This window comes from Neodiprion fabricii, chromosome 4 (genome assembly GCF_021155785.1).
Source record: "Neodiprion fabricii isolate iyNeoFabr1 chromosome 4, iyNeoFabr1.1, whole genome shotgun sequence".
Lineage (NCBI taxonomy): Eukaryota > Metazoa > Arthropoda > Insecta > Hymenoptera > Diprionidae > Neodiprion > Neodiprion fabricii.
In genome coordinates, this window is record NC_060242.1 from 3,775,488 (window position 1) to 3,798,868 (window position 23,381).

The 23,381-nt window shown below is 42.4% G+C and overlaps 2 protein-coding genes and 2 long non-coding RNA genes across 7 annotated transcripts in view; 1 reads left to right on the top strand and 3 right to left on the bottom strand.

Moving 5' to 3' along the window:
* LOC124181681 (sushi, von Willebrand factor type A, EGF and pentraxin domain-containing protein 1) overlaps nt 1–4,477 on the bottom strand; it is a 36,627-nt gene extending 32,150 nt beyond the window's left edge. For both annotated transcript variants that reach the window (XM_046568463.1, XM_046568462.1), the window contains exon 1: nt 3,993–4,477. The gene's annotated coding sequence lies outside the window, so the exon portion shown is untranslated. The remainder of the gene's footprint in view (nt 1–3,992) is intronic.
* On the top strand, nt 235–23,060 carry LOC124181684. The gene is made up of 8 exons (XR_006870538.1): nt 235–500; nt 14,654–14,814; nt 14,892–15,018; nt 15,119–15,247; nt 15,334–15,513; nt 15,781–15,924; nt 22,045–22,587; nt 22,906–23,060. It is a non-coding gene; the product is annotated as an uncharacterized LOC124181684 (long non-coding RNA).
* On the bottom strand, nt 5,503–11,824 carry LOC124181686. The gene is made up of 3 exons (XR_006870542.1): nt 11,753–11,824; nt 5,738–5,884; nt 5,503–5,642 (listed from the first exon to the last, which is right to left on the bottom strand). It is a non-coding gene; the product is annotated as an uncharacterized LOC124181686 (long non-coding RNA).
* Nucleotides 12,780–22,051, bottom strand: LOC124181682 (serine protease nudel). Of its 3 annotated transcripts, none has more exons than XM_046568466.1 (24): nt 21,707–22,051; nt 21,488–21,643; nt 20,246–21,315; nt 19,777–20,062; nt 19,491–19,697; nt 19,253–19,413; nt 19,042–19,172; nt 18,440–18,967; nt 18,044–18,342; nt 17,806–17,950; nt 17,609–17,739; nt 17,245–17,538; nt 16,869–17,154; nt 16,621–16,790; nt 16,410–16,523; nt 16,166–16,340; nt 15,776–16,108; nt 15,108–15,296; nt 14,878–15,025; nt 14,608–14,770; nt 14,336–14,527; nt 14,028–14,271; nt 13,839–13,946; nt 12,780–13,761 (listed from the first exon to the last, which is right to left on the bottom strand). In XM_046568466.1, the coding sequence occupies exons 1-24, from the start codon at nt 21,810–21,812 to the stop codon at nt 13,455–13,457; spliced, it is 5,943 nt and encodes a 1,980-aa protein (XP_046424422.1). In that variant the 5' UTR covers nt 21,813–22,051; the 3' UTR covers nt 12,780–13,454. The 3 variants fall into 3 exon arrangements, with proteins under 3 accessions (XP_046424422.1, XP_046424421.1, XP_046424420.1); XM_046568465.1 differs by having other exon boundaries at nt 19,777–20,098; XM_046568464.1 differs by having other exon boundaries at nt 19,777–21,315.
* Nucleotides 23,061–23,381: the final 321 nt, after the last annotated feature.

Genomic DNA, 23,381 nt, shown 5'->3' on the forward strand with positions numbered 1-23,381 from the left:
AATAGAATTGACAAAAGCTGAAACTAAACATTTATGATAAACGTAATATGAAATATTTTTATGTTTTATTAACCAACAAGGCACATAAACGTACATTTATGCTGATGAAACACGGTGAAATGACCGATTCTAGATAAGAAAGTATTTATTCATCCGATAGACTTCACGTTGTCGTTTGCTATTACACGCAAATAGCGAAATATCGTTATCAGAATTCATAATTTCCAAGCTGATCATTACGACGAAGGTCCATTTTTCACCACGGACCGCAGAAGGTGGAAGCCCATTGCTGTTCACACTGCATCCTGTTCTCGCCTCGAGACACATGACTTCCAGCATAGAGTCCCAAGGCAAGGTGAATGTGCGGGTAAAGTGTCAAGCGAGACGACTATCCCCATGCGACTCAAACGATCGGGTCGGCATTGTCTGCTTCCACGAGCTTCCGGCTCCTTAGATGGTCTCGCCCGAAGCCCTTGGACAGCCTTTGACTATATAGAGAGGTAGGTATCCGCAGTCCACCGGGCAGGCTCTTCTATCAAGTAAGTTCCAACAGCCCGCACGACGAGAAAGAAGGATCATATAATCGCATGGTCGAAGGACATTCATCCTCGAGCAACGAATGAATATCCTCGACATCCATGTTTTTTTTTTTTTTCATCTTAAGAAATACCGTGCTTCGTGCACTTGATAGCCGTTATGTTTGACTTTGAAAGTGTGCCATCAAAAAGTATTTCGGTTTTGTTGCCGCTCGTCCGCAGACCGAGTCGCTTCACGGTAACGTCAAGGTACAAGATCGTGCCGACTGATTCATCCTATAATTCACTTTTTGGTTGAACACTTTTTACGCCGGCACAATATCGCTCCACTACCCAACATTTGAATGGCTCCTCGAATCCGGAGGTATGTAAAAACGGTACTACGTACAACACGACCTGCGCCGAATTATTTTTGAGGAGTTTCGTCGAGCGGATTGTAACATGTATAGCGGTAAAACGGACCTGCAACCTGTTCCACACAGCGACGATGATCCACTTTTCACCGTTTGTCAACACTAACGAGATACTCTCGTCGTTAGGTCTTTTGATATGATGATTCAGTCTGGGAATGGAATTCATGAGCGGTGTTAACGTGGAGAAAAGAGGGAAATAAGAAACGACAAACATGAAACTCGGAGTGCAGGTTTGCTCGGTAGAAGGGTCGCCGTACCCTGATCGAGAGGCTCGTTTTACCGCATCTTCTTCAAATACCCAACTTTCTTCACGCGTGTAATACATAAGATCGACGGATTACACGTTATACCCACGCCTTAACGCAATTCGTCACGACTGACGGTGACACGGTTTATAAGCCTTACTGGCAGTGACTTAAGACACATGACTGTGTGACGGGCAGCCGGTAGGAAACTACTTGCGTTAACCATAAACGACCTGGAAGTCTACTTACTTTTTGTCACTGACGAAGTAAGTGGCTGTGAATATATAGTGAGTAGGCACATATTTAGGTACATGTTCGTGTGTGCATGATTACACAGGGCAAACGTCCAACGAACATCGTAATCGCGTGTCTGGAAGTTGAAAAAAGTTCCGACTAGTCGAAATCGGAGTTTAAACTCTCATCACCGAAATCTTGGCACCCTTTCCGTCATTCATAAAGGTGCAGTTCGACCGTGACATCGTTTCACATGTAAGAATCCTTCGAGGCCGGTTTCCGGAGTGATTTCTCTGAATATTCTTTTCAATTCCAATGGCTAGTTACCTCGCTGTAACGAGACGCCCACACGTCTTTACCCGACACGTTATTCCAATGTCGAGTTTCGGATCAAACTAATCTCTATGTATGCAATGGTGTTACAAAAGTGCCGCGGTTCGATCTCACGGGCGAAGAATGTTCGGCCGTCACTTATTAACACATGGCCAAAACCGTGTCCAAGGTCTATTAATCCTCTGAGTCGAATAGTCTCAAAGAACTGCCTAACTTGTGTCTTCTGAAAAAGGAACCCTGCAGACGTTTGTACAATGGGTTCCTAATGTGTCAAAGAGTGAGGTTGTTTTAACTCGATATCAAATTGCAGAATCGTAACAAGGCTGTGAAAGTATCATTCGATGGAACGACCAAGTTGGCGAGCTCATTTCACCGTCGCGAAGTTAATATGGTCTTCTAATTGCCCATGGGTTTGTTTAACTGTAACTTGTGCTTACGTGTTGGTAATGGCTTGGTGTGTTATTCGCATATGCTCATGCCTCGATTGTGCCGTTCCTCAACGTGCAATGTAATGTAACACTAATTGCCGCCGAGCAATACCGTTAGTGTATATGCGCTTATTAATATTTAGTCTTTGGTCTCCTTAACTGTGCCGCAGCGCAGAGGCGTACCTTACAGGCCTAACTACTGTGGAGTCACCGAAATTAACTCAAGCCGCCAAATTAACCCACTCACTCGATCGACGCGCGGCGCTAATGAGCAAGATACCGTTCAACGTTAACTCGGAGCCACTGTCGTCCATGTGAAATCCAAAATCGGTGAAGCAGTTTGGCTTGTCTAAGCCTTTACGAAAATCACCATCGATGCATGGTGGATGAGAAAAGTCTTGTTTTGAATCCTTGGAGATCAACTTCTTCTTCACTTGTCTTTGGAAGAAGGTCTCTTCCTATTTCTATGGTTAAATGAGACCAACTAGATGCACGGAATCTCTTCGTCCAAAATATATATCTATGTTCAATCGACTCGCTAACCTCAGATGGTTTCCACGCCTTGTGCGGCAATTGTCAACCGAGAACGTACGCAGCCTTGACATTTACCCGGTACAACAACCGTAGCCGCCAACACGTACAGTCAGACCTTGGAATTCCGGTGCATATGATTATCCTCAGAAGCTGAACAAAGGGTTGCGCACCGATGTGTACACTGGGCACGAAAGTTGACTCTTCGTTTCGATCTTCTCTTCGATTTTGCGGCTTGCCGATCAATTCTTTGCAATAACAAACTTGCGGGATTTCCTGGGATCCCAATACCTGTCGCAGAGTTTCCTCATTGCTGGAAAGAATTTCTCGGTACCTGTACCGCTTTTTGAAATTTGGAAATCTTCTAGAAACTTCAGTATAGACAACAATTTCCGACCAGCTAGGGTTTGGGTTTGCAGGTTTATGATCGGTTCTGACAATGAGATGATTTTCAGTCTCTTCGGAGCGTCGGTTGAGCAACTTGGCGTTCATTCGCCAAGTCTTTTCAGCAACAGATTTTCGTACAGTACCATTTGATAGCTAGATTTTGTCTAACTAATTTGTTGTTCGACACGAGTCGAATAGACGCGGCTGATTTAATTACTTTTACTCAACCGTGTTAAAGCGGATCATTAACTGTCTTCATAATATTTGCGGCTTTAAAAGTTTCGATAAATGTTGTAAAATGGTCACGGTACGGTATCCTGTAGGCACAGTCATCTCCAGTGAAATTTTCCTTTTCAATTCCAAGTAAGTACGATGATTCAGTCGGATGATGGACAGCACTTGTTTAATGTACCTGCCAGGATCCAAGCATCGTACATAAAAATTGGTGTCAAATAACGAACCGGTGAGTCGATTACTGTAATTAACTGCAAGCTCTGTGGACCTTCGGGGATTCATCAAACGCAACCGATCGTTTCTCTCTCTTTCTCTAGCATAAACATACATATCTAAAGCGAGTTAGGCAACAGAAATCGGCACCGGACCGGTTCGCAAACATTTGATGCAATTTTACCGTTCGAAGCCAGGCTGGCAGCGGTCCGAAAATTTCGTCGGCCTCGGCGACAAATAATAAGAAGAATAAAAGCTAAAAGAAAATTAAAAGTTGCGAAATTCCCCTGAGATAAAATGCTCGCCAAACACGTTGCGAAAATTCGTGTCATACGGACGCCGATAAATATTTGTCGCGCGTAACACATACAAGAAAAATATTCTTACTTTATGATGAAACGAATGGAAAGCTATAAGTAACACAGATACCGAACTCACGTTTCTTTGGCGCTAGTCTAGATCCTGGGTTACGGTCCTTTATTTGAGCACATTAACACTCAGCCTGTTGTACCTGCAGCGCGTTGCAGCAAAACCGAAGGATCGATTTCACCCACCACTGTACAATATATTGCATTCAAATTTAATACTCTGGTATCTCAAAACGTGCGTTCGGTAGAACCGCGAATCGGCTGCAACACTCCGTCGTGTAAATCAGTTGAAAATAAAGAACGAAACGGTGAACGCTGTCGGAAGAAGAAGGTCCTCTGCACTCTCCACCCCTGACCACGTCACTTGCAATAACCGAGGGGGGGATGTTTTTCCCGTATCACGGACGAGAATTTTGGCGAATAATATTCGAGTCCGGGTCACCACACTGCGGCCAATATAATGGAGAGAACTTTACCCGCGGGCAACCATCTCGAGACTAAAGAACGGGGACCGCGATGATGGTTCCGTCCAAGTGAACGGCGCTACCTGAGTCGCTCGGCTGGTTGGCCTGCCTGCAAAGCAAGAGGGCCCCACTCTTCTTCTTTGGGCCCCGCAAGAACTGTGCTACCTATATGGACGCAGGTGAGCTTGTTGGTATTGGGCACCATTCCTCTTTGTCACTCTGCACGTACAGGAACGATTCTTCTCTCTGGTGTACCTACCAGAGGCGAGCTTCGAACTCGGCTGCATCTGCGTTGTGCTGTATAGGTGTAACCTACCTTCACCTCGGCATTCATCCTGGAGATACCGATGCCCGAGTAAGCTACGTCGAGCACTCGGACTTCACCGCCTGGCAAACGTACCATGCGCCTGGCGTTCGTGGGGTTCCCTTATTTTTTTTTTTTCCCCTCTCTGCTTCGTCGAAGTTAATCGTAGACGGTGGGTATTTTGGTGGGGGTTAAAACTTGGAAAGGGTGAACACATCGAGATTTCAAGCATGTGAAAATAAAATAATCTCGATTTTCGATCAGTTCACCTTTCGTTATTTTGATCCTTATTTTGAAATGTTGGCGCTTTGCAAGTTTTGTTAACACCCATCCAGGTATTTACGTTCTTTCATCTGCCGAAGACCGATACCTTTTTTTATTTTTATTTTCAAAATCTCACGTCGAACAGTAAAATCATACGAATTATTTGTTATGTTTTAACAATTTTGAAACGATTTGAAATGAAACGTCGACAACATCTATAATTTCATTTATAACTCCAGTATTTTCTATTATTATGTTATTAAAGATATCCTTAATAACTCGAGAACACAATAATTTAATAAATTCTTAACGTACGATAATCTTGTAACGATATTACATCGTTGGTCAACCAATTAGATATGAAAAATTACAGTTTCCAGATAAATTGCAACCCCATCGTGATATGAAACGAGTTCTTTTTTTTTTCTTTATCGTTAAAACCTCTGAATGCTGTAAATATAAGGATTTATTATAAAAAAAAGGAAGAAAAAAAAATTACCAAGAAAATAATTGTCGCTTCACAGAGATTATTTTTTTTCACAGCTGTTATTGTCCCCACGATCTCCGATCATAACCGTTATAAGCCGATACATATCGAAGTGATTTACGGTTGATAAAGGTTTGCTGGTCTTTGACGCCTGGTAAAATGCAAATAAACCCGACGAGGTGGTGATTCACCTTTCTTAAACTGCAGGTAGAAAATGTTTCGGTAATATAATGCTACGGCTTAAACAAACGACCCGGCAGCACCGGAGTTAAGGTGCAGGTAGGGAGAGCAGGTACCTTTTACGCGTTCCTTGTCGCAGGTAAAACTGCATCCTGTATAGTGGACGTTGCAGTAAGGTGCGTAACAAGATATAGGGCCGTGGGACTGACTGGCAGGTGACGATAGACGGGCTATTTTCGGCAAAAGCCTCTCTGGCCAAATACCTGAAAAAATATCATTTCATACCTGCAGTGAAGACAATTTAATCTCTCGTGCAGTGCTTGGAATTCGTCGAGATACAAGGAATAAACATATTTCTCCAAGTCTCTCTCAGCGAGGAGGGAATTTTTTTAAAAATAAAATTAAAATCTCATAACAGATAATTTGTGTATCAATACAATATGGATATGTGATAATATTGATGACAACATTTAAATTTCTGGATAGCCAAAATTTAAAAACATGCATCGTTAATTTGGTTTTAATTACCTGTATATATGTATAATATGTCTTCGAATCTCGGAAATTACTGAAGCTTCGTGTAAAAAGGAGATTTATAGCAAAATAAATTAATTCATCGATAAAACGCAACTGCGAATCGTTATACAAGTATAGTTTTGTACACGCATAGGTACACTTTAAAAGTGCAGTTCCTTGTTTGCATCGTTTATCTCAATTTCCAGATCTCAAGTGTGCAATTAACACTGCACTCCTCCTCACGCGTTGTTATATAATACAGCAGCACTTAATTGCAGTGTCTAATCATTCCCATGTACGGGCTTGCACCTGACAATGAGTGCTGAGAAAATATAATTTTACGCTTGTAACGCAGTTTCTTTTTCTATCCCTCTGATATAATTTGCCTAAAACCGAGAAGGAAGTGAATCAACGTTACATCCTTGTTTATATGCGGATATTACGTATTTTTAAAGATTCTTCAATACAATGAGAGAAATTTTTAGTTCCGGTTACCGCTCAGTCCTTAACTATTTTCATTTTTTACCACAATCGAGAAATATAGTTCTAAGTAGAAAACGAAAATTAGTTTTCTAGCTGTTACCGGAAAGTCTAGTATCCGTTACTATTCTTTCTCGTTACGATCGCTGTTGCTATATTTTCTTGGCAACTGTTGCGAAAATTTAATGCTCGCGCAACGATAAATTGACGTTAAAGCCTTGTTTAGCTAAAAAAGTATAGTAAACCTCAGAAACTGATTTTGCGTTGCAATAACCAAAAAATGATCGACCATAGCGCAAAATGGTTAGGCGTAGCTCGTTTTTCGTAATCCCAACAATATTCAAACAGTTTTTTTTAACGATACCTGTTTTACTCAATTTTTCTAGCTACTTTAACAAATGAATTTTTTCCCAGTGTACGCGTACAAAGTACGAAGTCCCCATTCAAGGGAGACAGAAAATTTCGCATGCGTTTATGCGTGTACGTTGAATCGTAAAATGGGGAAAAGAAAGCATGTCCGGTTCTTCCTCGACACCCGTGACCATCTGGCAATGAGATCTCGAATAGAGAGAAAGACTCATCGCCTCTAGGATCGTCGTTCGCAAATAGACACCTCATACCGATGCCTTCCTTGCCTTTAAATTGTACGTCGGTATTTTCATCTTTTACTATCCCATCTTTTTCATCGCCGTGGGCCAAAAGCAGAGATCGGATCGCAATTCGATAATCGGTTTGTTCTTTGCATCCATTGATTCTTCGGAGTCTCGTTTGTCCCATTTTTGTTGGATTTAATTCATCTTACAAAAATTTGACTGTAATTTTTCGCTACGCGTTATAACCATTCATTTGTCACGCACCGTTATTTTATTATAGTATAGTAAAGTTTATTGCTTTCCATTAGGTCATAGATAATGATACAAAAGAATTTCGATTTGCTTAAAATACACGTTTCGTTAGTTTGACATAATTCTTCTGATTAACCGTAGTAAAAACACCGAACGAGCAGAAAAGAAAAAAAGAAAACATAAAGGTTTATTTCATTTTACAAATACAAAGATAATTTATATTTACAAATAATGTCGCCATTTTCCAACACTTTTCCTTTACATTCTTTTCTTAACTGTGCCGTTAATTGGAGCATTTTTTTCTGACCTCTTTTACAAAAGTACTGAATTCTAAAATACGTTTTTCATCAGAGCCGTTATCAGCAAGCTATTCCATTATACCTGTGTCCTTATATGTATTTACAACTATAAAATATCGTGTATATAAAAATCGATTAATTTTTCGACACGGTTAACTGCTTTGATTCGGCTCGAAGGTTTCTTTGTATGCGACTATAGTATAATGTTACGTGTATAGTCGTTTTGTGAGATTAATTTCCGGGTCTCCGATGCTGGACCCTAGCTGAACTTGCAGTTCATGGATCCCGTGTAATCCTAAATGCACTAAAATTGAAAAAACACATTCGTTGAACCAGAATACAGAGACGCGGTGACGGAATTCATTCAAGTCAAAGTTACGGACTGTTTATAAGTACTCGTTACGGTGCATCGCTTCGCTCTTCGCCGATGTAGCTGGATTACGTCTGGTGTATACCTATACTCAGATATATATATATATATCGATTGAAGATTTCTTTGACGTCTTCGACGTCGGGCTTGCAGAAATAACTGGTAATGGCCGTCCGACCTTGACGTCGAGGCCGACGCCAAGTTACCTTTTACAATTAGCGCACGGATCTAAACGCTGATCCGAAGCGTTTCCTGGTTGACTGTAAATTCTTGGATCATTTGCGAAGAGTTGGACGTAATTTTTTTACTCAAAAGATTGAATAAGAACGATAAACCGTGAAGACGAAGAAGAAGAATAAAGTTTTAAGTGTACCTTGTGCAGTACTGTCGTACAGAAATATGTTTAACATTGACCCTAAAAGACAAGAGCTAATCGAGAATACGAATAGCTGGCAACGATTAACCTCCGCGACTTGCGATTAGACAGAAAGCGTTCATGAGGCGTCGACCTGGAAAGAAGCCGTTGATCGCAACGTGACATGTGGGCATGTGGATCTCACTTTTGTGTGCGTTCATCGTTCGCCAATCGAATTCGATATACGATTTTCACCTGCTTTGGATAATTAATTTACTTTTTCTTGTTTTCCCTCTTCGTTTCTCGTAGAAATTCAAAAGGGGAGAACGTTGAAGAAGTACAACGAAACGCTGAAAATCTATTCTTCGTGCTACTTTTTAACGTCCTACATAATGTTCCAGTCGCTTTGTAACCGTGAAAAAAAAATTTCGATGAAAGAAAATGGAAAAGTAGAATAAAAAAAAAAAAAAAAAATGGTATTACGTTTGTGCGATTGACTGAGATGAAGATTATCCGAAGAAATAGTTTAAATTAATTTGCGAACGCAGGTACGCATTGATATATCCAAAATCGAAGATGAGTCAGTTTCGTATTTTCATTTCCGTATTTCAATGATTAATCACTGATGAAATTGGTGTCACCGGAACTACTTTACAGTTTAGCACGCATTTATACACGACGGGCTCCATACGGCTCGTGCATTTTCCGCGTAAAGTCTGCAGCAGACTGCTTTCTACAGGTTTTGCAGTTCGTTTTACGTTTCATAGCACGTGACTGAACGTACGCTGTCCACCTAGATTTCAGGGTTAAAAACCGCATGCGGCTCTTTTGTCTCTACTATTTAGAATATTCTACATATATATAGCAATAGGCGTACGTAAAGTAAAACTGCCTTTGGATAAGATTTGTAACCCGAACGCGTATCTCAAAACCGTGCAGATATTCTCTCCGTAAGTGCCTTTCTTTTCGACGATCCTATGTTTGCCTGTTGTATTTATGGTGTAATTTCGGGTCAGTAGGTTCGACAAAATTATAACCATACACGCACAACGTGCCAATTATTCTGCTAGAAACAGACGATCAAGAGCCACTCCAGAACCTATTAGATAATCTAGGCCCCATCTATTTACGGCAAACTGCCTGGTTACCGTTACCGAAAACCTACAAACCGCATCGAAGCGTCGCACCGTTCAATCAAAACGTGCAGGTAAATGTAAATAATTGGTAGTGCAATTGAGCTGCAGTCAATGATTGCTGTTTGTGACGATTATTCACTGTTAGAAATAATCATGTGAAAATCTATCGTGTGTCGATTGATCACAAATATTGTACAAAAACAAAGCATCATCGTAATCACCGAGTCTACATAAAAGGACGCGTAAAACCAACTCAATCTTACCCTAGCCTAAGCTCGGAACGAATCTGGTCAGTCAACGTCAGACTGAAGTAAACTGATCAGCTTAGGCAATCTAAGCAATGCCGCCTCCATTGGACACGGTTTACATTCGTGATGCGGTACTGGCACGTCTCCGTTTTTCCTTACCCATTATAGTCGCACGTTTCCATAATCGGTTAACGGTTCAACGACACGTTCGTTTCCTTTCGAATCTTACGTCTGTACTCGTGCAAAGTTTACGTTAGGGTGGTTAGTGTTTTACTTCTTTTTTTTTTTTAAGGTGCCAGTCGAGAAATGTGTTACAAATACCGAAAAAAAAACATTGTCGTAAAACCTGTAGGAGGTAGGAAAATATTTAAAGATCGCTACCAATCATAAGTAATATTTTTTATTTCTTTTTATAGGCACACCTTACGGACGTACATATATATTAGTTTTTTTTTTTTTTTTTTTTATTGCGGTCCAATCAATCGTTCACCAATCAACAGCAAACCGCACTTAACAATTCCACAGTTGGCCGTTATCGTCTTTTATACGAAAAATTAATCGTCTTGGAGAAATTTTTATAACAGTTTTTGATACCGAAATAGGAGTATCGCATCACCTCAATGTCTCTATTTCGTTTTCAGTACTAATTTTTATGAATAATGATTAATTGGACCATGATACGCGAAAAATAAATTAATATATGTATATATGTGTCCGTAAAGTATACACGTAAAAATGAATAAAAAATATTACAATAATTGGTTAGCATTATCTAAATATTTTCCTACCCTCGCCAGGTCTTAAGAAAATTTTTTTTTCAATACTTGTTACAAGTTTTTCGGGTGGCACCTTAAAAAAAAGTTAAAAACCAATTACCCTGGTGTACATCTCTCGCACAATACAACCTCTCGATGGTTGTTTGATATGTGCAGTGCAAACTGCTTCACATGCTCGCGCACCATGAACCATATAAATATCTATTCAAAGTAACCCCATGCTGCACGCGCCTAAATTGGCAGCAGTTTTACCCAATTTGCATATTCGATCAGCGGTACAATCTCCTCGACTCTAACTGCTTCGTTGTCATTCGAAATACCGCGCGTCACACATTCCTTCACTAATCTCTTCCCGCGATTATCTAACAAGCGTATTCTCACGTTCCGTGTCAGATGCTGATCAGGTGGGTTGACTAATCGTAAGACCTGCTCGACGTGGCTGCTGTGTATTTTTCGACAAACGCTTTTGGCTAATAACCACTTGCTGACTCTTCAGTCGATTTCACCATGCACCGTGATTAGCGAGTCGACTATAATTTTACAGTTAATCCTACAGTTTCGTTATGGTCTTTTGTACGAAATTAGCGAACACTCGGTTAACTGTGGAACAAATTGCACCACCGTCATCTCGATTTAGCAGTCGGAGAAAAGTAACCATTTTCCCGCGGAATCTTGAGACAACGAATATTGAACGGGAATCGAAACACCAATTGCCCATTGTAAATCTTCCTCGTTACGCAACGGGCGTTACAACTATCCGTAGTGATATCATGCGATGCGACATCCTTCCGCATTTCGCTATCCGATTCTTTGCGGTATCTTGACCGCTTTGTCCCGGAAATTTGTAATTGCGTAATATCCACCTGGAATAGTCATGACTCTGAATACGGTTTTCCTACGACTGGAGGGGTCACGTGATTCGTGTATGACGCGTTCGATATCGATAGCTCGCGTTATGTATGCAGAAGTGGACTCTTGACGGTGGTGGAGGCCGGCAGGAAGCTGCCAAGTATAACGGGACTGCCAACGTGGCCCCGCAGTTAAAGGCTCTTCGCACATTCCTCAGCACGCTTATAAACCTATGGACAAGTTTAATGCACACATACCGTACGGATTTTGATTTATTCATCCGCAGTCTCTCTGCCACTTTTGCCGATTTTTCACTATCAACGTTGCAATTGCGCCCAACCATCATTTCCCGTTCTCCACTTTGCAAGCTTCGTCTGAACAACGACTGCAGTGAGACCAATACTGGATTCGGAAGTTTCTAATTCTACCCTGAATCAAATCGTTATGCCGAATTTGTCGGTTTCCAGAAAACCGCGGTGCCTGGAAATGGAATGTAAAGATCAACCCCATATGCACGAAGGAACAAACGATCAACCGGACACGTAATAAGGCCCCGCATTCCTCCTTGTACCCAGCTTTCTCTCTCCCTCCTTCTCTCTTCGTCTTGCCGTGAGGCTACTACATCGTTGCTCTCGTTATCGTTCTCTCGCCTCCTTCGCGTCCGAGTGACCGAAGCTCGACTAAAAGCTGAAAACTCGGGGGACCTGCAACGGTACTCAGTTGGGTACTAAATTATCACATTGGAGGTGTATGTATGAGTGCAAGGTATGTGCGAAGCTCTTGTCTGGCGAAGTGGCCGTGTTGATCCACGTCTAATGCTCAGCTGCACCTGGCGAATTTCACAGATTTACCGTAGTATACTCCGGACCAAAAACCATCAGCGAAGGGGGAAGAGCAAGAAAAGTGGGAGGAAACGAGTTGAGGTAAATTCGAGACGAGATATCGAAACGGCTATCGAAGTCTTGGAACGTTGAGGCAGAGCGTAAATGGGGTCACTTCACTGCCGAAGGTGAACCACTCTGCTGTGTGTAGCTTATAATACTCACAGTCTAACAATTCCAACAGCTCGCTCCGGGATCCGTTCACATTCTCAGGTGACTAATGCGTGGCGATCGATTATTATTTACTAATTTTCGTGGCTCGATTTTGTATGCGATTTGTAAACAGATTCGAAAATTTTATTAACTGTATGAATTCTTGTCTACGTGGATTGGCATATACATGTCATTTTTATTTTTATTATCTTGTTTAGATGCCCCATATTATGAATAAACAATTTTTTAAATACATATATATAAATAATAGAATACTACAAATACACTTATAGCTTACTAATATATTAATATTTTTCTTCGGTACTATACCGGTGAGTACGAAAATACCTTATCGTGTTTAAGAATGTCGACGAACTTGATCTGCAGGTCGCTCGTCGAGCGCCAACACGAGGAATAACTCATGTGTTGAAACTCAGGAGAATAAATACATAGATAATTTAAATAAATAAATATGTCGTATGCGTACTTTAAGAAGTAACAGATGCCGTTTGTACCTGTCTATAACACGTGACCTTGTTATCGCAACGGAAACAATTCCTAATATTACGCTTAAGAAACTACGTAAACGTATATCGTTATTGAATTGAGTTGTCAAAAATGCTCGACTATTCAAGTAGTTTGACGAAAGAAAGAAACACGTGAAGCAATTTTTGCAGAATCGTCTCAGGCGAAAACAATTTTAGAATACTAATATATCAACGTGCGAGCTCGAGGTGTCAGTACGTGTATTTCAATAGAAGCATTAGATAAGTCCCGAAGTTGCGAGTTGCGTAACGTTACATAATGTAACAAACAATGATATCAGCTTTGACGATACGTGAACACCCCGAGGCTTGTTACTTTTCAAATTTTACTTTAGGTGATAGACCTAGCTAGGCAACGAAGGAAAGAAAAGATCAAACGCTCATGCGCACGTTACGTAGTGACGGTAGCATGTCTGTTCAGGTGGATGTAAACTGACGAGGGCCTTGTCATCTCGCATGATGATCCAAGCCTTCATATTCAACCGTACCATGTAAAATTTATCGAGGACAGGAACTAGTGGCAAGTTTCTCGAGTCGCTGGCGTCGCTCTCGGTGACATTTTTCGCAAACTCGTAGCCCAACTCCGTGCAAAGATCGATTCCCTCATTTTCGGCCACAGAACCGGCAGGGAAACACTGCGAGTGCCAGATGCCGTACGACCTTTGAACAACCTCACCGTAACCGGGTCTGAAATGATTCATCGAGCATTATAGTCGACCGGTTGCCAGAGAGTGGCGAGCCTGTTGTGGACGAAATGAACTCACGAGTATGATGGCACAGCTCGCAAAGCCTGACATTCCTTCTCGTCCTCCCCTGAAGAACAGTCCTGATCACCGTCACAGACGAAATCTTGTGACACGCACTCCTCGCCTCTGCGAAAAAACATAATAGACATGATACGATGAGGAATGCGATGCAGAAGTGGAGAAAAGCCTCATCAAGACTCTGCTGACCTTCCGTCGCACTTGAAGCTGGCGTCCTTGCAGTAGCACAGCTGAGGATTTTCATCGGATTTGTCAAAGCAGTGGCGTCTTCCGTCGCAAATCAGTTTCGGCGCAGTCAGTTTGAGGTAGGCAGCACAGCTGCATCCAGTTTCCGGCTCGTCAGTCCCGTCAGCGCAGTCACTTTTTCCGTCGCAAAACATTGACTTCGGTACGCACTGGCCATTCCCACAACGAAGTTCGGTCTGCGTACAGTCTGAGAAAGTGAAGATGAAGACTCGTTAAATCGTGATGATGATAAGCAGGAAATTGAAACTTACGGCATCCGATCGTATCGTCGACTCCGTTCGCGCAATGGTCCCTTATCTCTTGACAATACTTTGGATCCTCGTCAGCCCCATCCCTGCAGTTTGGAACACCGTCACAGACTTTCGGCCATCCTATGCACTCTCCCAACAGACATCTGAACCCATCGCAATTCGGCTCAGACATATTTAACTGCGGAATTTCTTCTGTGGAACGGATTACATCTTTGACTATAGATCACCGACTAACATTGGTTCACAGAGACAAATGCTAGTTGATTACTCACGCATCCCGGTGATCAAATTTGTGTTGATATAGTCTATGCTGGACAGGCTCTGCTTCGTTTCAAAGCTGCATGGTCCCTCTTTCACGTGATAAACAGCAGCCGGGTACCATCCACTGCATCCATGACAAACCACCGTCCCGCTCCACGCCATTGATGTTACGTTCTGAAACAGTTCGGTTGTCGATGGTCAGTGATCATGACACAAAGGTACGTCATTCTTACACCGATCTATAGAGCACGTTGCTTTCGTAGTGATAATTATGATATCACCTTGCATTTTATAGGGTTGGCATTCTCGTAACAGCGACGATTTGCGGGACAGTTGTTAAGGACCGCCCTTAGAAAAATGCTCCTCGTTCCTTCATCCTTGTCTACACCCACCGTTACACAAGTATCGGATTCTGCAGCTGGGTGAGTTCTGAAAATTTATAAGAGATGATAAAGGAAGTTCGGTAAATCCAACGCAAGTTCTGAGCTTACGGCATACAATATTGACCGACCGTTTTTGAAGATACATCGGCTGCACATGCCGAGTCATATTAACAGGCTGCTTGAGGTGCATCAAGATCGCATCCGAATTCTTGACGCTTCTTATCTCGTCGACTATACTCCTCTGCTGATGTGGTCCATCGACCTGCAGGTACGAGCGTGACACACCCATAAGTGCCGTGGTGTAATTTTGCTGCAAGCTGTGAGTCAGATTAAAATTTTACTCTCCTTTTTCAGGAACATGGTCGAGCTCAAGTAGAATAAATAAAAATGTGCAACGAACATTGATCAGTCCTAAGCGTTTGAGTACAATAACCGAGATATCTGATTAGTCTTTGGGTCTGGCATATTGTTACCCTCATAAGTAGCTTCCGTCCGGCTTGCACATCGAGTGAAGCGACCAGCCTGCCCATCGCGGTATGTATTTACTGAATAATTCATGTTACGTATTCGTTCGAAAAATATTCTTTTATGGTTCGAAGTGATCGATTAGTTTAACTGTAAATGAACTCACGCATATGTATACCTATCGACAGACGTATGGATTGTACGGTGGCGTTGAATCGATAATCAGTACTCATTGTCAGTCATCGATATAAATGGATTTGCGATTACAGTTAACGTAACTAACAGTCTCTCGATCTCTTTCATCATTCAATTCATTGCGAATATTGCTTACTCCAGGTCCATGGCGCAGTAGCGACTTGTCAGAAGCCAACTTGGCTCAAGCAGAACAGCCGAGCACTGGTACCGGCCATCGGCAAAAACGGCAGCGTGCCATGGCCATAGATAAGTGTCCTCCTCCTGGCCGTCGATGCCTTTCAGTCGGTAGGTCATTGATATCGAATGTATCGTCGGCAGGCATCGCAGGTAAAGAACCGTGCATTGGGGTTCCTCCATCGACAAAATGTAGGGAGTGCTGTACTCGTAGGGTACCAAGTTCATCGCCGTCGACGCTTTGACCTCCAGTGGCGCGTTCTGCATCCGTGTTTCGTTGAAAGACTCGCAGGCGCTGAAAATCGGATCAATGCAACTCACGCTTCCTCACCCATTCCACGAATCGACTCACCCGAACCCGAAGTAGGAACACATTTGTTTCGCAAGTGCGGCTGGTTTTTCTGTTATCGTATCGATACAGAATGGCACCCATTCACGATCTTGATACAACGTCAATATACCTTCTCGTTTGTGATGCGGCAGTCCGTCGATATCGGTTATCACGTACTTCCCGTTGCTCAAAGCGACTGCAGAAGAAAATTCGGTATTAAAGATTTTCGCATCAAAGGATCATTATCTATCGACAATTCACTCACAGCAGTTCAGCTCGTCCTCGTTGAATGCGCAATCTGCTATTCGGTCGCATTTCTTATCCATCGGTACGCACTCACCGCTTCTTTTGCAATGGAATTCTTTCGGTGAACATAGATCTGTAAACATTCAACGTTACGTAACAAATGCACTCCGGGAGTTACCACTTTTTAACATCGCTATTAAAAATTTACCGACACTAAATTGCAAACTAACCGCAATTTTCTTCGTCGGTACCGTCGAAGCAGTCTATGTGGCCATCGCAAATTGACGTCGGATAAATTCTACTAAGATAATCTCTACAGGTGCAGTCATCCTCGTCTGTACCATCCTGACAATCGACTATCCTGTCGCACCGCTTTATCAAATTGATAGTTTGTATTACTCTGAAAAATAATTGTTTCTTCAAAGTATTCATGCCCTACCCTTCTTACATCATGATCAGACTGGAAACAAAAACTTACATCCTACAGCTGAAATGATGACGGTTTGTTGGCGGTGAAATAGTAGTAGTGATCACTTCTGCGGGAACGGTCGTCATGATTTCGTCAGTTAGCTGAGTAGTAGTAATATATTCCTCATTTTTTTCTGTAATATTCTTTTGTGTAACGTTCTGTTTGATAATGTCCTGATCTATAACCTTCTGTTCCGGAATGTCATCTTCTGTAACAATCTGTTTTATAGGCTGTATTGTTGATGGCTCGATAGTTGTCGTTGATATTATAACACTCTGAGGGGTAGTTGATGGTTCTAAAAATAAAATCGTCCATTGAACTGCCAATGACAAGCAGAGGAAATATGGTCAAACTCCAAGTTTCTATCGAATATCGATAAGTCTACCTGTAGTCAAAGCTGCAGTACTCATCTCCGCATCAACAGTTTCTTCCTGATTTATTTCCGTCTGTGTGGAAAGATCTTCCCGAGTAGCCGCGACAAAATCAAAGTCACTGGAATCAGTATTCCGATGTATCGAAAAATCTGGGAACATATGGCAGTTGAACTCATCTTCAGCATCCATGCAGTCGACGATTTTGTCGCAGCGTCTTTTCGCCGAATAACACTTCCGCGATCCACTGTGACAGTAGTATCCAGGACACCGTGCAAGCGGTTTGTACTTCGGTATTTCGCGTTGAACTGCAAGAAGAAACGATAAGCCAACCGTTTACTAGAAATTCATGTGTCTATCAGTCGTTTCAATGCTTACAGCGGGTCCTGTTTATCCACTCAACAAATCGGCTCACTTTTGTGTATGCACCAGGCTCGTTTGGACGTGCGCAACCTTCTCCGTGACTCACGATTCCCGCTACGTACCATTGAGACGGTGAATTCGGATTCCTGGTTAAATAACAGTATCAAATTAACACCACGGTTTCAGTGCTAAAGTGACAAGAACTGACATACCTGCACATGAGTGGACCGCCACTGTCACCTTGGCACGTATCCCGCCCGCCTGATGGTAATCCTGCACAGATTTCCGCCTCGTTCTGATCGGCCGGGTATTTGCAGTTCCGCAAAATTGGTAATTCAACTTCCCGAAGATGATCGGCTGGAATAAATAACAGAATGGGTTGAAAATTATAAAGTTCTTCGGTGTTCGATTACTGCCTAATTTTTTATACTAATAAGATTTATTCCTTACGATCAGGTCCGTGCTCAACTAGTGATCCCCAGCCTGCGGTAACGCAGGTTGCGTCCGGGGTTGGTCCTGTTCTCCAGTGCGCTCCAGCTGTCGTGATTTCTGGGAGACAAGCCGGTCTGACCCAACGGTTAAAGTGCAGGGGTGCTTCCAGACGTAGGAGGGCTAAGTCGTTCTTCATGACCGTTCTGTCATAAGTCGGGTACATAACAACGTGGCTAACTTTACGGGATTGCTCCATCGGTGAGAAGGAAAACCGCCTCAGCATTCCAGCTTGTATGTCGTAGTAGTGTCCTTCGAAGCTGAATAATTGTTCGAAGAATCATCAATCGAATTCAGTGTCGCTAAAGAATCGCGACTCTTTGTGTACTTTTGAAATACAATTGACATTAGGCTCACCCATCAATGCAATGGGCCGCTGTTAGGACCCATATCTCGTCCAGAATTACGCCACCACAATGAAAGCTGCCGTCTCTATTTACGGCCGCTAGTGATGGCCAAGCTTGAGGTTCACTCGGATGACCGCCAACTACTCTCGATTCACTAACGATAATATCATCGTCACTTGCTACGCTGGTGGCGTTTCGATCAGGGCTCGATGCCGAGTGATTTTCAAGTGGATCTATCCTGCTGCCGTTCACTAACTCTTGCTGTTTTGAATCATCGAGTTCTTGACCTTCTAATTTACTGCGAAAATCTTGATTCGATGGGTTGGACTTTGGAAATTGCACAGAATGCAGAAAACTGAAAAACGGATTAACTGTCTCTGATGATACTTTAGTACCACACGGTATTTCAGGACATCTGACGAAGACTGCTTTGTTCGAACAGTTGTGTGCTATTTGAATTTCGTTGGAAGATAATTGAACAACATACGGACCGGCGTAATTCTGTCGAAGCTTAATTTGTTCGACGTATGGAAAATCTCTGCGGAAATATGAAGAACATAAATTAGAATTGTTGTTCAAAGATAATAAAGCGTAAATGATAGCAATAAGTACCTATAATTATCATCACCGATTTCAGCTCGACAAGCATCGTTGGCCCATATTGTTGACGGGGTGCAAGCCGGATACCATATGCCTTTCCAGTTCCTGTGAAGGTATCCGGTTGTGTAACCAACTGCGAACATCTAAACGAGACACATGGTTTTAGATTGAACTTATCATTTGTACAATGGGAAAGGAATCCATCGGAAATTGTGGAACTCACATTGCGTTCTTCGATGAAGTGAGTTATGATGTTGCAGTGCAGTTCATCTTTCCCGTTAGAGCACTGTGGGAAGCCATCGCAGCGCTGAACGAGTGGCAAGCAATTACCCCAGCGTTGACGCCTCTCCGCGTCATCGCAACTAAATGAATGGATGTCGCATCCTGGAAAAACATAAACGGATGATTACAGTGCCATTATTTTTGAAAGAATACAACGCTCCGATCATTGGATCCCTTACCAAAGCATCCGAGCTCGTCTTCGCCGAGAGGGCAGTCGAAGTAGCCGTCACAGAGTCGCTCTCTGTCGACCCGGTCTCTGCAGGAACACCGAGTCTCATCACTGGCATCAATGCAATCTACCGAACCATCACACCAGCCCGATTTTGGAATACACTTACTGAGATCGCTGCATGCTTGCGTATTCGGAGGACATCCAGCTATGTGATCTATTCACACAGTAGGGATTTACATTAAGACGTTTGGCGGTGGTCAGAAGACGAATTGGCAAGTAAGAAGAACTATTACCTCTTGACCTTGGCCGTTCATCTTCGAACTGAACTTGACTGACGAGGTCAATTTCTGGGACTGCTGTTTCGGGCACGGACCTTTGGAACTCTGACACTCCTGGGACCGTCGGGAATTGAAATGATGGAGTAGGAACGTAAGTGCAATAGAACGGTCGAGCTGGGCCTGTGGCCCTGGTCTGTTGAGCACCGGAAGCAACGGGGTAATACTGAACTCCGGATCCCGTGGGTCCGTATCGCTGCGGCAAAACCGGTACCGAGGTGGGCTGATACTGCACCGGGACGTACTGGAAGCCGGGATTTTGAAGGGGCTGGATTACAGGCTGAACAGAGTTGAAGTGGAAAGATGAAGTTTTTCCGTATGCTGTCACTGCAGGCGTGATGGCCACGTTTTGACCGTAATGAATTTGATCAACTTGTGAAGCCGAGGATACTGGGAACGTAATTGCTCCAGATGAGGTTTGTCTTACCGACTGAATTGGAGGGTTCGGTGACCCGTAGACGCAAAGAGGATACGGCATCCAGCTCACATTCGGGGTGTAGGTTACCTGTTGGCTGGTCTTCGTCGTCTCAGCCGTCGGAATGACGTTTGCATTTGGTTCGTAGTTCGACTTCAGCTCATGCAGCGTCATACGTCTGTCAAAATTTGAGGTAGTGAGCGATGGATTATTGTCATTCTTCGCGGTTGACGTTGGCAAGACCGCTGAATTATCCTCCGTTGTTGTTGAGATACGTTCGGGAACGATTAATCCGCTCCTACCTGGATTGACTACTTGCGGATCTATCGTAAGTTTATCTGGCCATTGAAATTTCGAGCCTGAGGTTCGATTTGATTGGCTGTGCGTGAAAAAGAAATCATTTTCGGCGCTGTGGACTTGGACGTTTTCCGGTACCGTGTTTGAGTCTTGGACTACTTTGGCCTGCTGTATCTTATCGTTCAATCGAGAATGATTTGAGTACTCGGCAGCATTCTTATGACCAGGAATCGTTGAAGGTTCATTCGACGGTGGACTTGTTGAATTGGTAATCAATGAAAATGAACTGGGCTCGTTATTGTTTTGTGAATTTTCGGGGATGGAATTAACGTTTGTGGTTTGGGATTCCAGCTTCTCGCATTTCAGACACGTTACAAAGTCCAACGCGGTAATATTTGTACTGTCCATAGTGAGTACTTCTTGTTTATGGATCGAGTTGATCTGCGATATCAACTTCCGAATCTCGTGCATTTGGTGCGAGACATCTTTTGTCACCTTTTTCAGCTCACCCAAGAGAAGCTTACATTTCTCATGTCTTTCTCTGCAACTTTCGATGGTTTCAGCTTCGACTTGACGCTTCAAACGTGATGACTGGTGGTCGGGAATATTTCCATAAGCCTCTTTGTAGAGGGTACTGACCATATCGTCAGAAATTTCGTCCTCTACGCTAAAGGGTGATATTTGAACGAAGATGTTGTTCTCGGAATCGTCCACCGTTGTCATTTCATTTTCAGGAGTCTCCAGCTCTATTACTTTCGTAAGTTCTACCTCGGTGTAACTTTTATCTGGAAGATTATAAGGAAAATGAACTTTCGTCGCATCACTTTTTTCCTAGCATGCTGTCTACCAATGTGTCGAACAGTGGAAAAGTTTGTCGATCTTCTGATCGGCCTATGCGCAACTAATCGGATAATTCGTAGCTTAATTTATTACAAATAAAAATAGCGTCTCACATACATGGTGTAACAGTCACATGAATGAGGAATCCAATGAAGGCGAGAAGCATAACGATCAATAGGGTGCGGAAAATAGTGGAAAGTTGATTCCGAATTGGAATCTTCAAGTTATCTTCAGCGTCCGTCAGTTTTCTTGGATATTGACCAGTGCCTTTGCCTAGGAATTTTTTACAGTACTAACACTCTTCTAATCGATATACGCGTATGTATAAATACTCACCATTTTTGTTGAGACCGGAACCCAGGCATGTCGGTTCACAATTACCGATTGGAATTTCGGCCAATTCTTCCGATGGTACCATATATCCGGCGTGTTTTTTTGTCATTTTTCCACTGGAGTGAAATTCACCGTGAACTTAGGACGCGTATATTACTGTTGATAGGCAACAATGTTGAACATCGAAGACGTTTATTTGAAGCAACTTAAATGTATTTCGAAGCACTGAGTGATTCTAGTTCACAGACATGAAACTAATACTTTATGCATATGATATGATTAAATGTTTTCAAACGCTTAAAATATTTATTCAACCTTTTGTTCTGTGATTAAATTTCAAGCTCCAGTCAGCTCGCGCTGTCCAGCACCAAATGCAGTAACTAACCGGGGAAATTCAAAGAGCGAAACTATAGCGATCAGATTTCAAACAAGTCAGCAATTACTCGGAGGTCATAGACAGCGGAATTCCAACACAGGGTACGGGTTGGATGTAGTATATTTTAAAGTAGGTAGGTGTTACCGCGAGCCTCCGAGAGAGTAGAATTTTGCGTAATATCACAGCGTGATATTTGTGCATGCCATTAGTAATTTGACGCTGTGTCTTAATAAAGCAATACTAACAGGCTTGCATACTCTTAATAAAAACCTAAGACGTATACATATTTCGGATACGTCGGAATTTTGTCAACTTCAAATTGTACATTACACGATTATTTTTAATATTTTTCGAGATACATGACACTTCTACCTCGACGGCAGATCGTACAGCGCGGCAATGTACAAAATACGAGGCTAACAGCGGCGCATGGTGGTGCTCATGAAGGCGACTGGAACAATTTCGAATGTGGAAAGTCAACTTATTGGCACTGGAGAAGCAGGCTAAGGTACTTGCGGTGTATTAAATTTTTAATGGGCATAAAACAAATATAAGCAACTTCGGACATTTCTCAAATTTGGTACGAGTACATGGAAATAAATAACATCGAAAGCAGTGTGGGATGTTTGGAAAATGATAATTTGCTTCTTGATACATAGCTTTTCGAAAGATGAAAATTTTTCACGCATTCTTTTCAGGACACAATCGAAAATTGCTTAAGAATAGAAACTATATAAACTTTCCTGAATAGGTTAGAATCTCTATTATGAGTTTAAGGTACGTTATTTATCGACTGACAGCAAATTTGCGATATTTTTGATTGCAGAACGTTCGAATGATGGTGAGAATTCCGCCTGTCGATACGTATAGGAAAACCACAGCATCCAGAGAATGACGAATTGTGAGAGTGAATTATTGATGTAGATACTAATGAATCGAATGTAATTGTCAAGTGATTTGATTTCTATGTGAGTCTTGTAAATGATCAATAAAACACCTAACCAGAATCGTGCGTAAATTTCATGAAACAGCACAAGGGCTAAACCTGTTTATCACGAATGTCATTTTACAACGTGCTTAATAACTCCAAGGTACGTGTGAAGATTAATTGCGGCTTAAGAGTACCATGAGAAAAATACTGACAGAAGTACACCTTCCAACTTCTGCTGATCTACGGAAGCTTTAGGTCTCAGATTCGATTTTTGTGACCCTTTCGTGACTAATTGGACCCCAAGGAACTCAGAAAACACAGCGAAAGTGGCCTGGGATCAACAGCACAGAAGTTACGATCGAAAATGCACC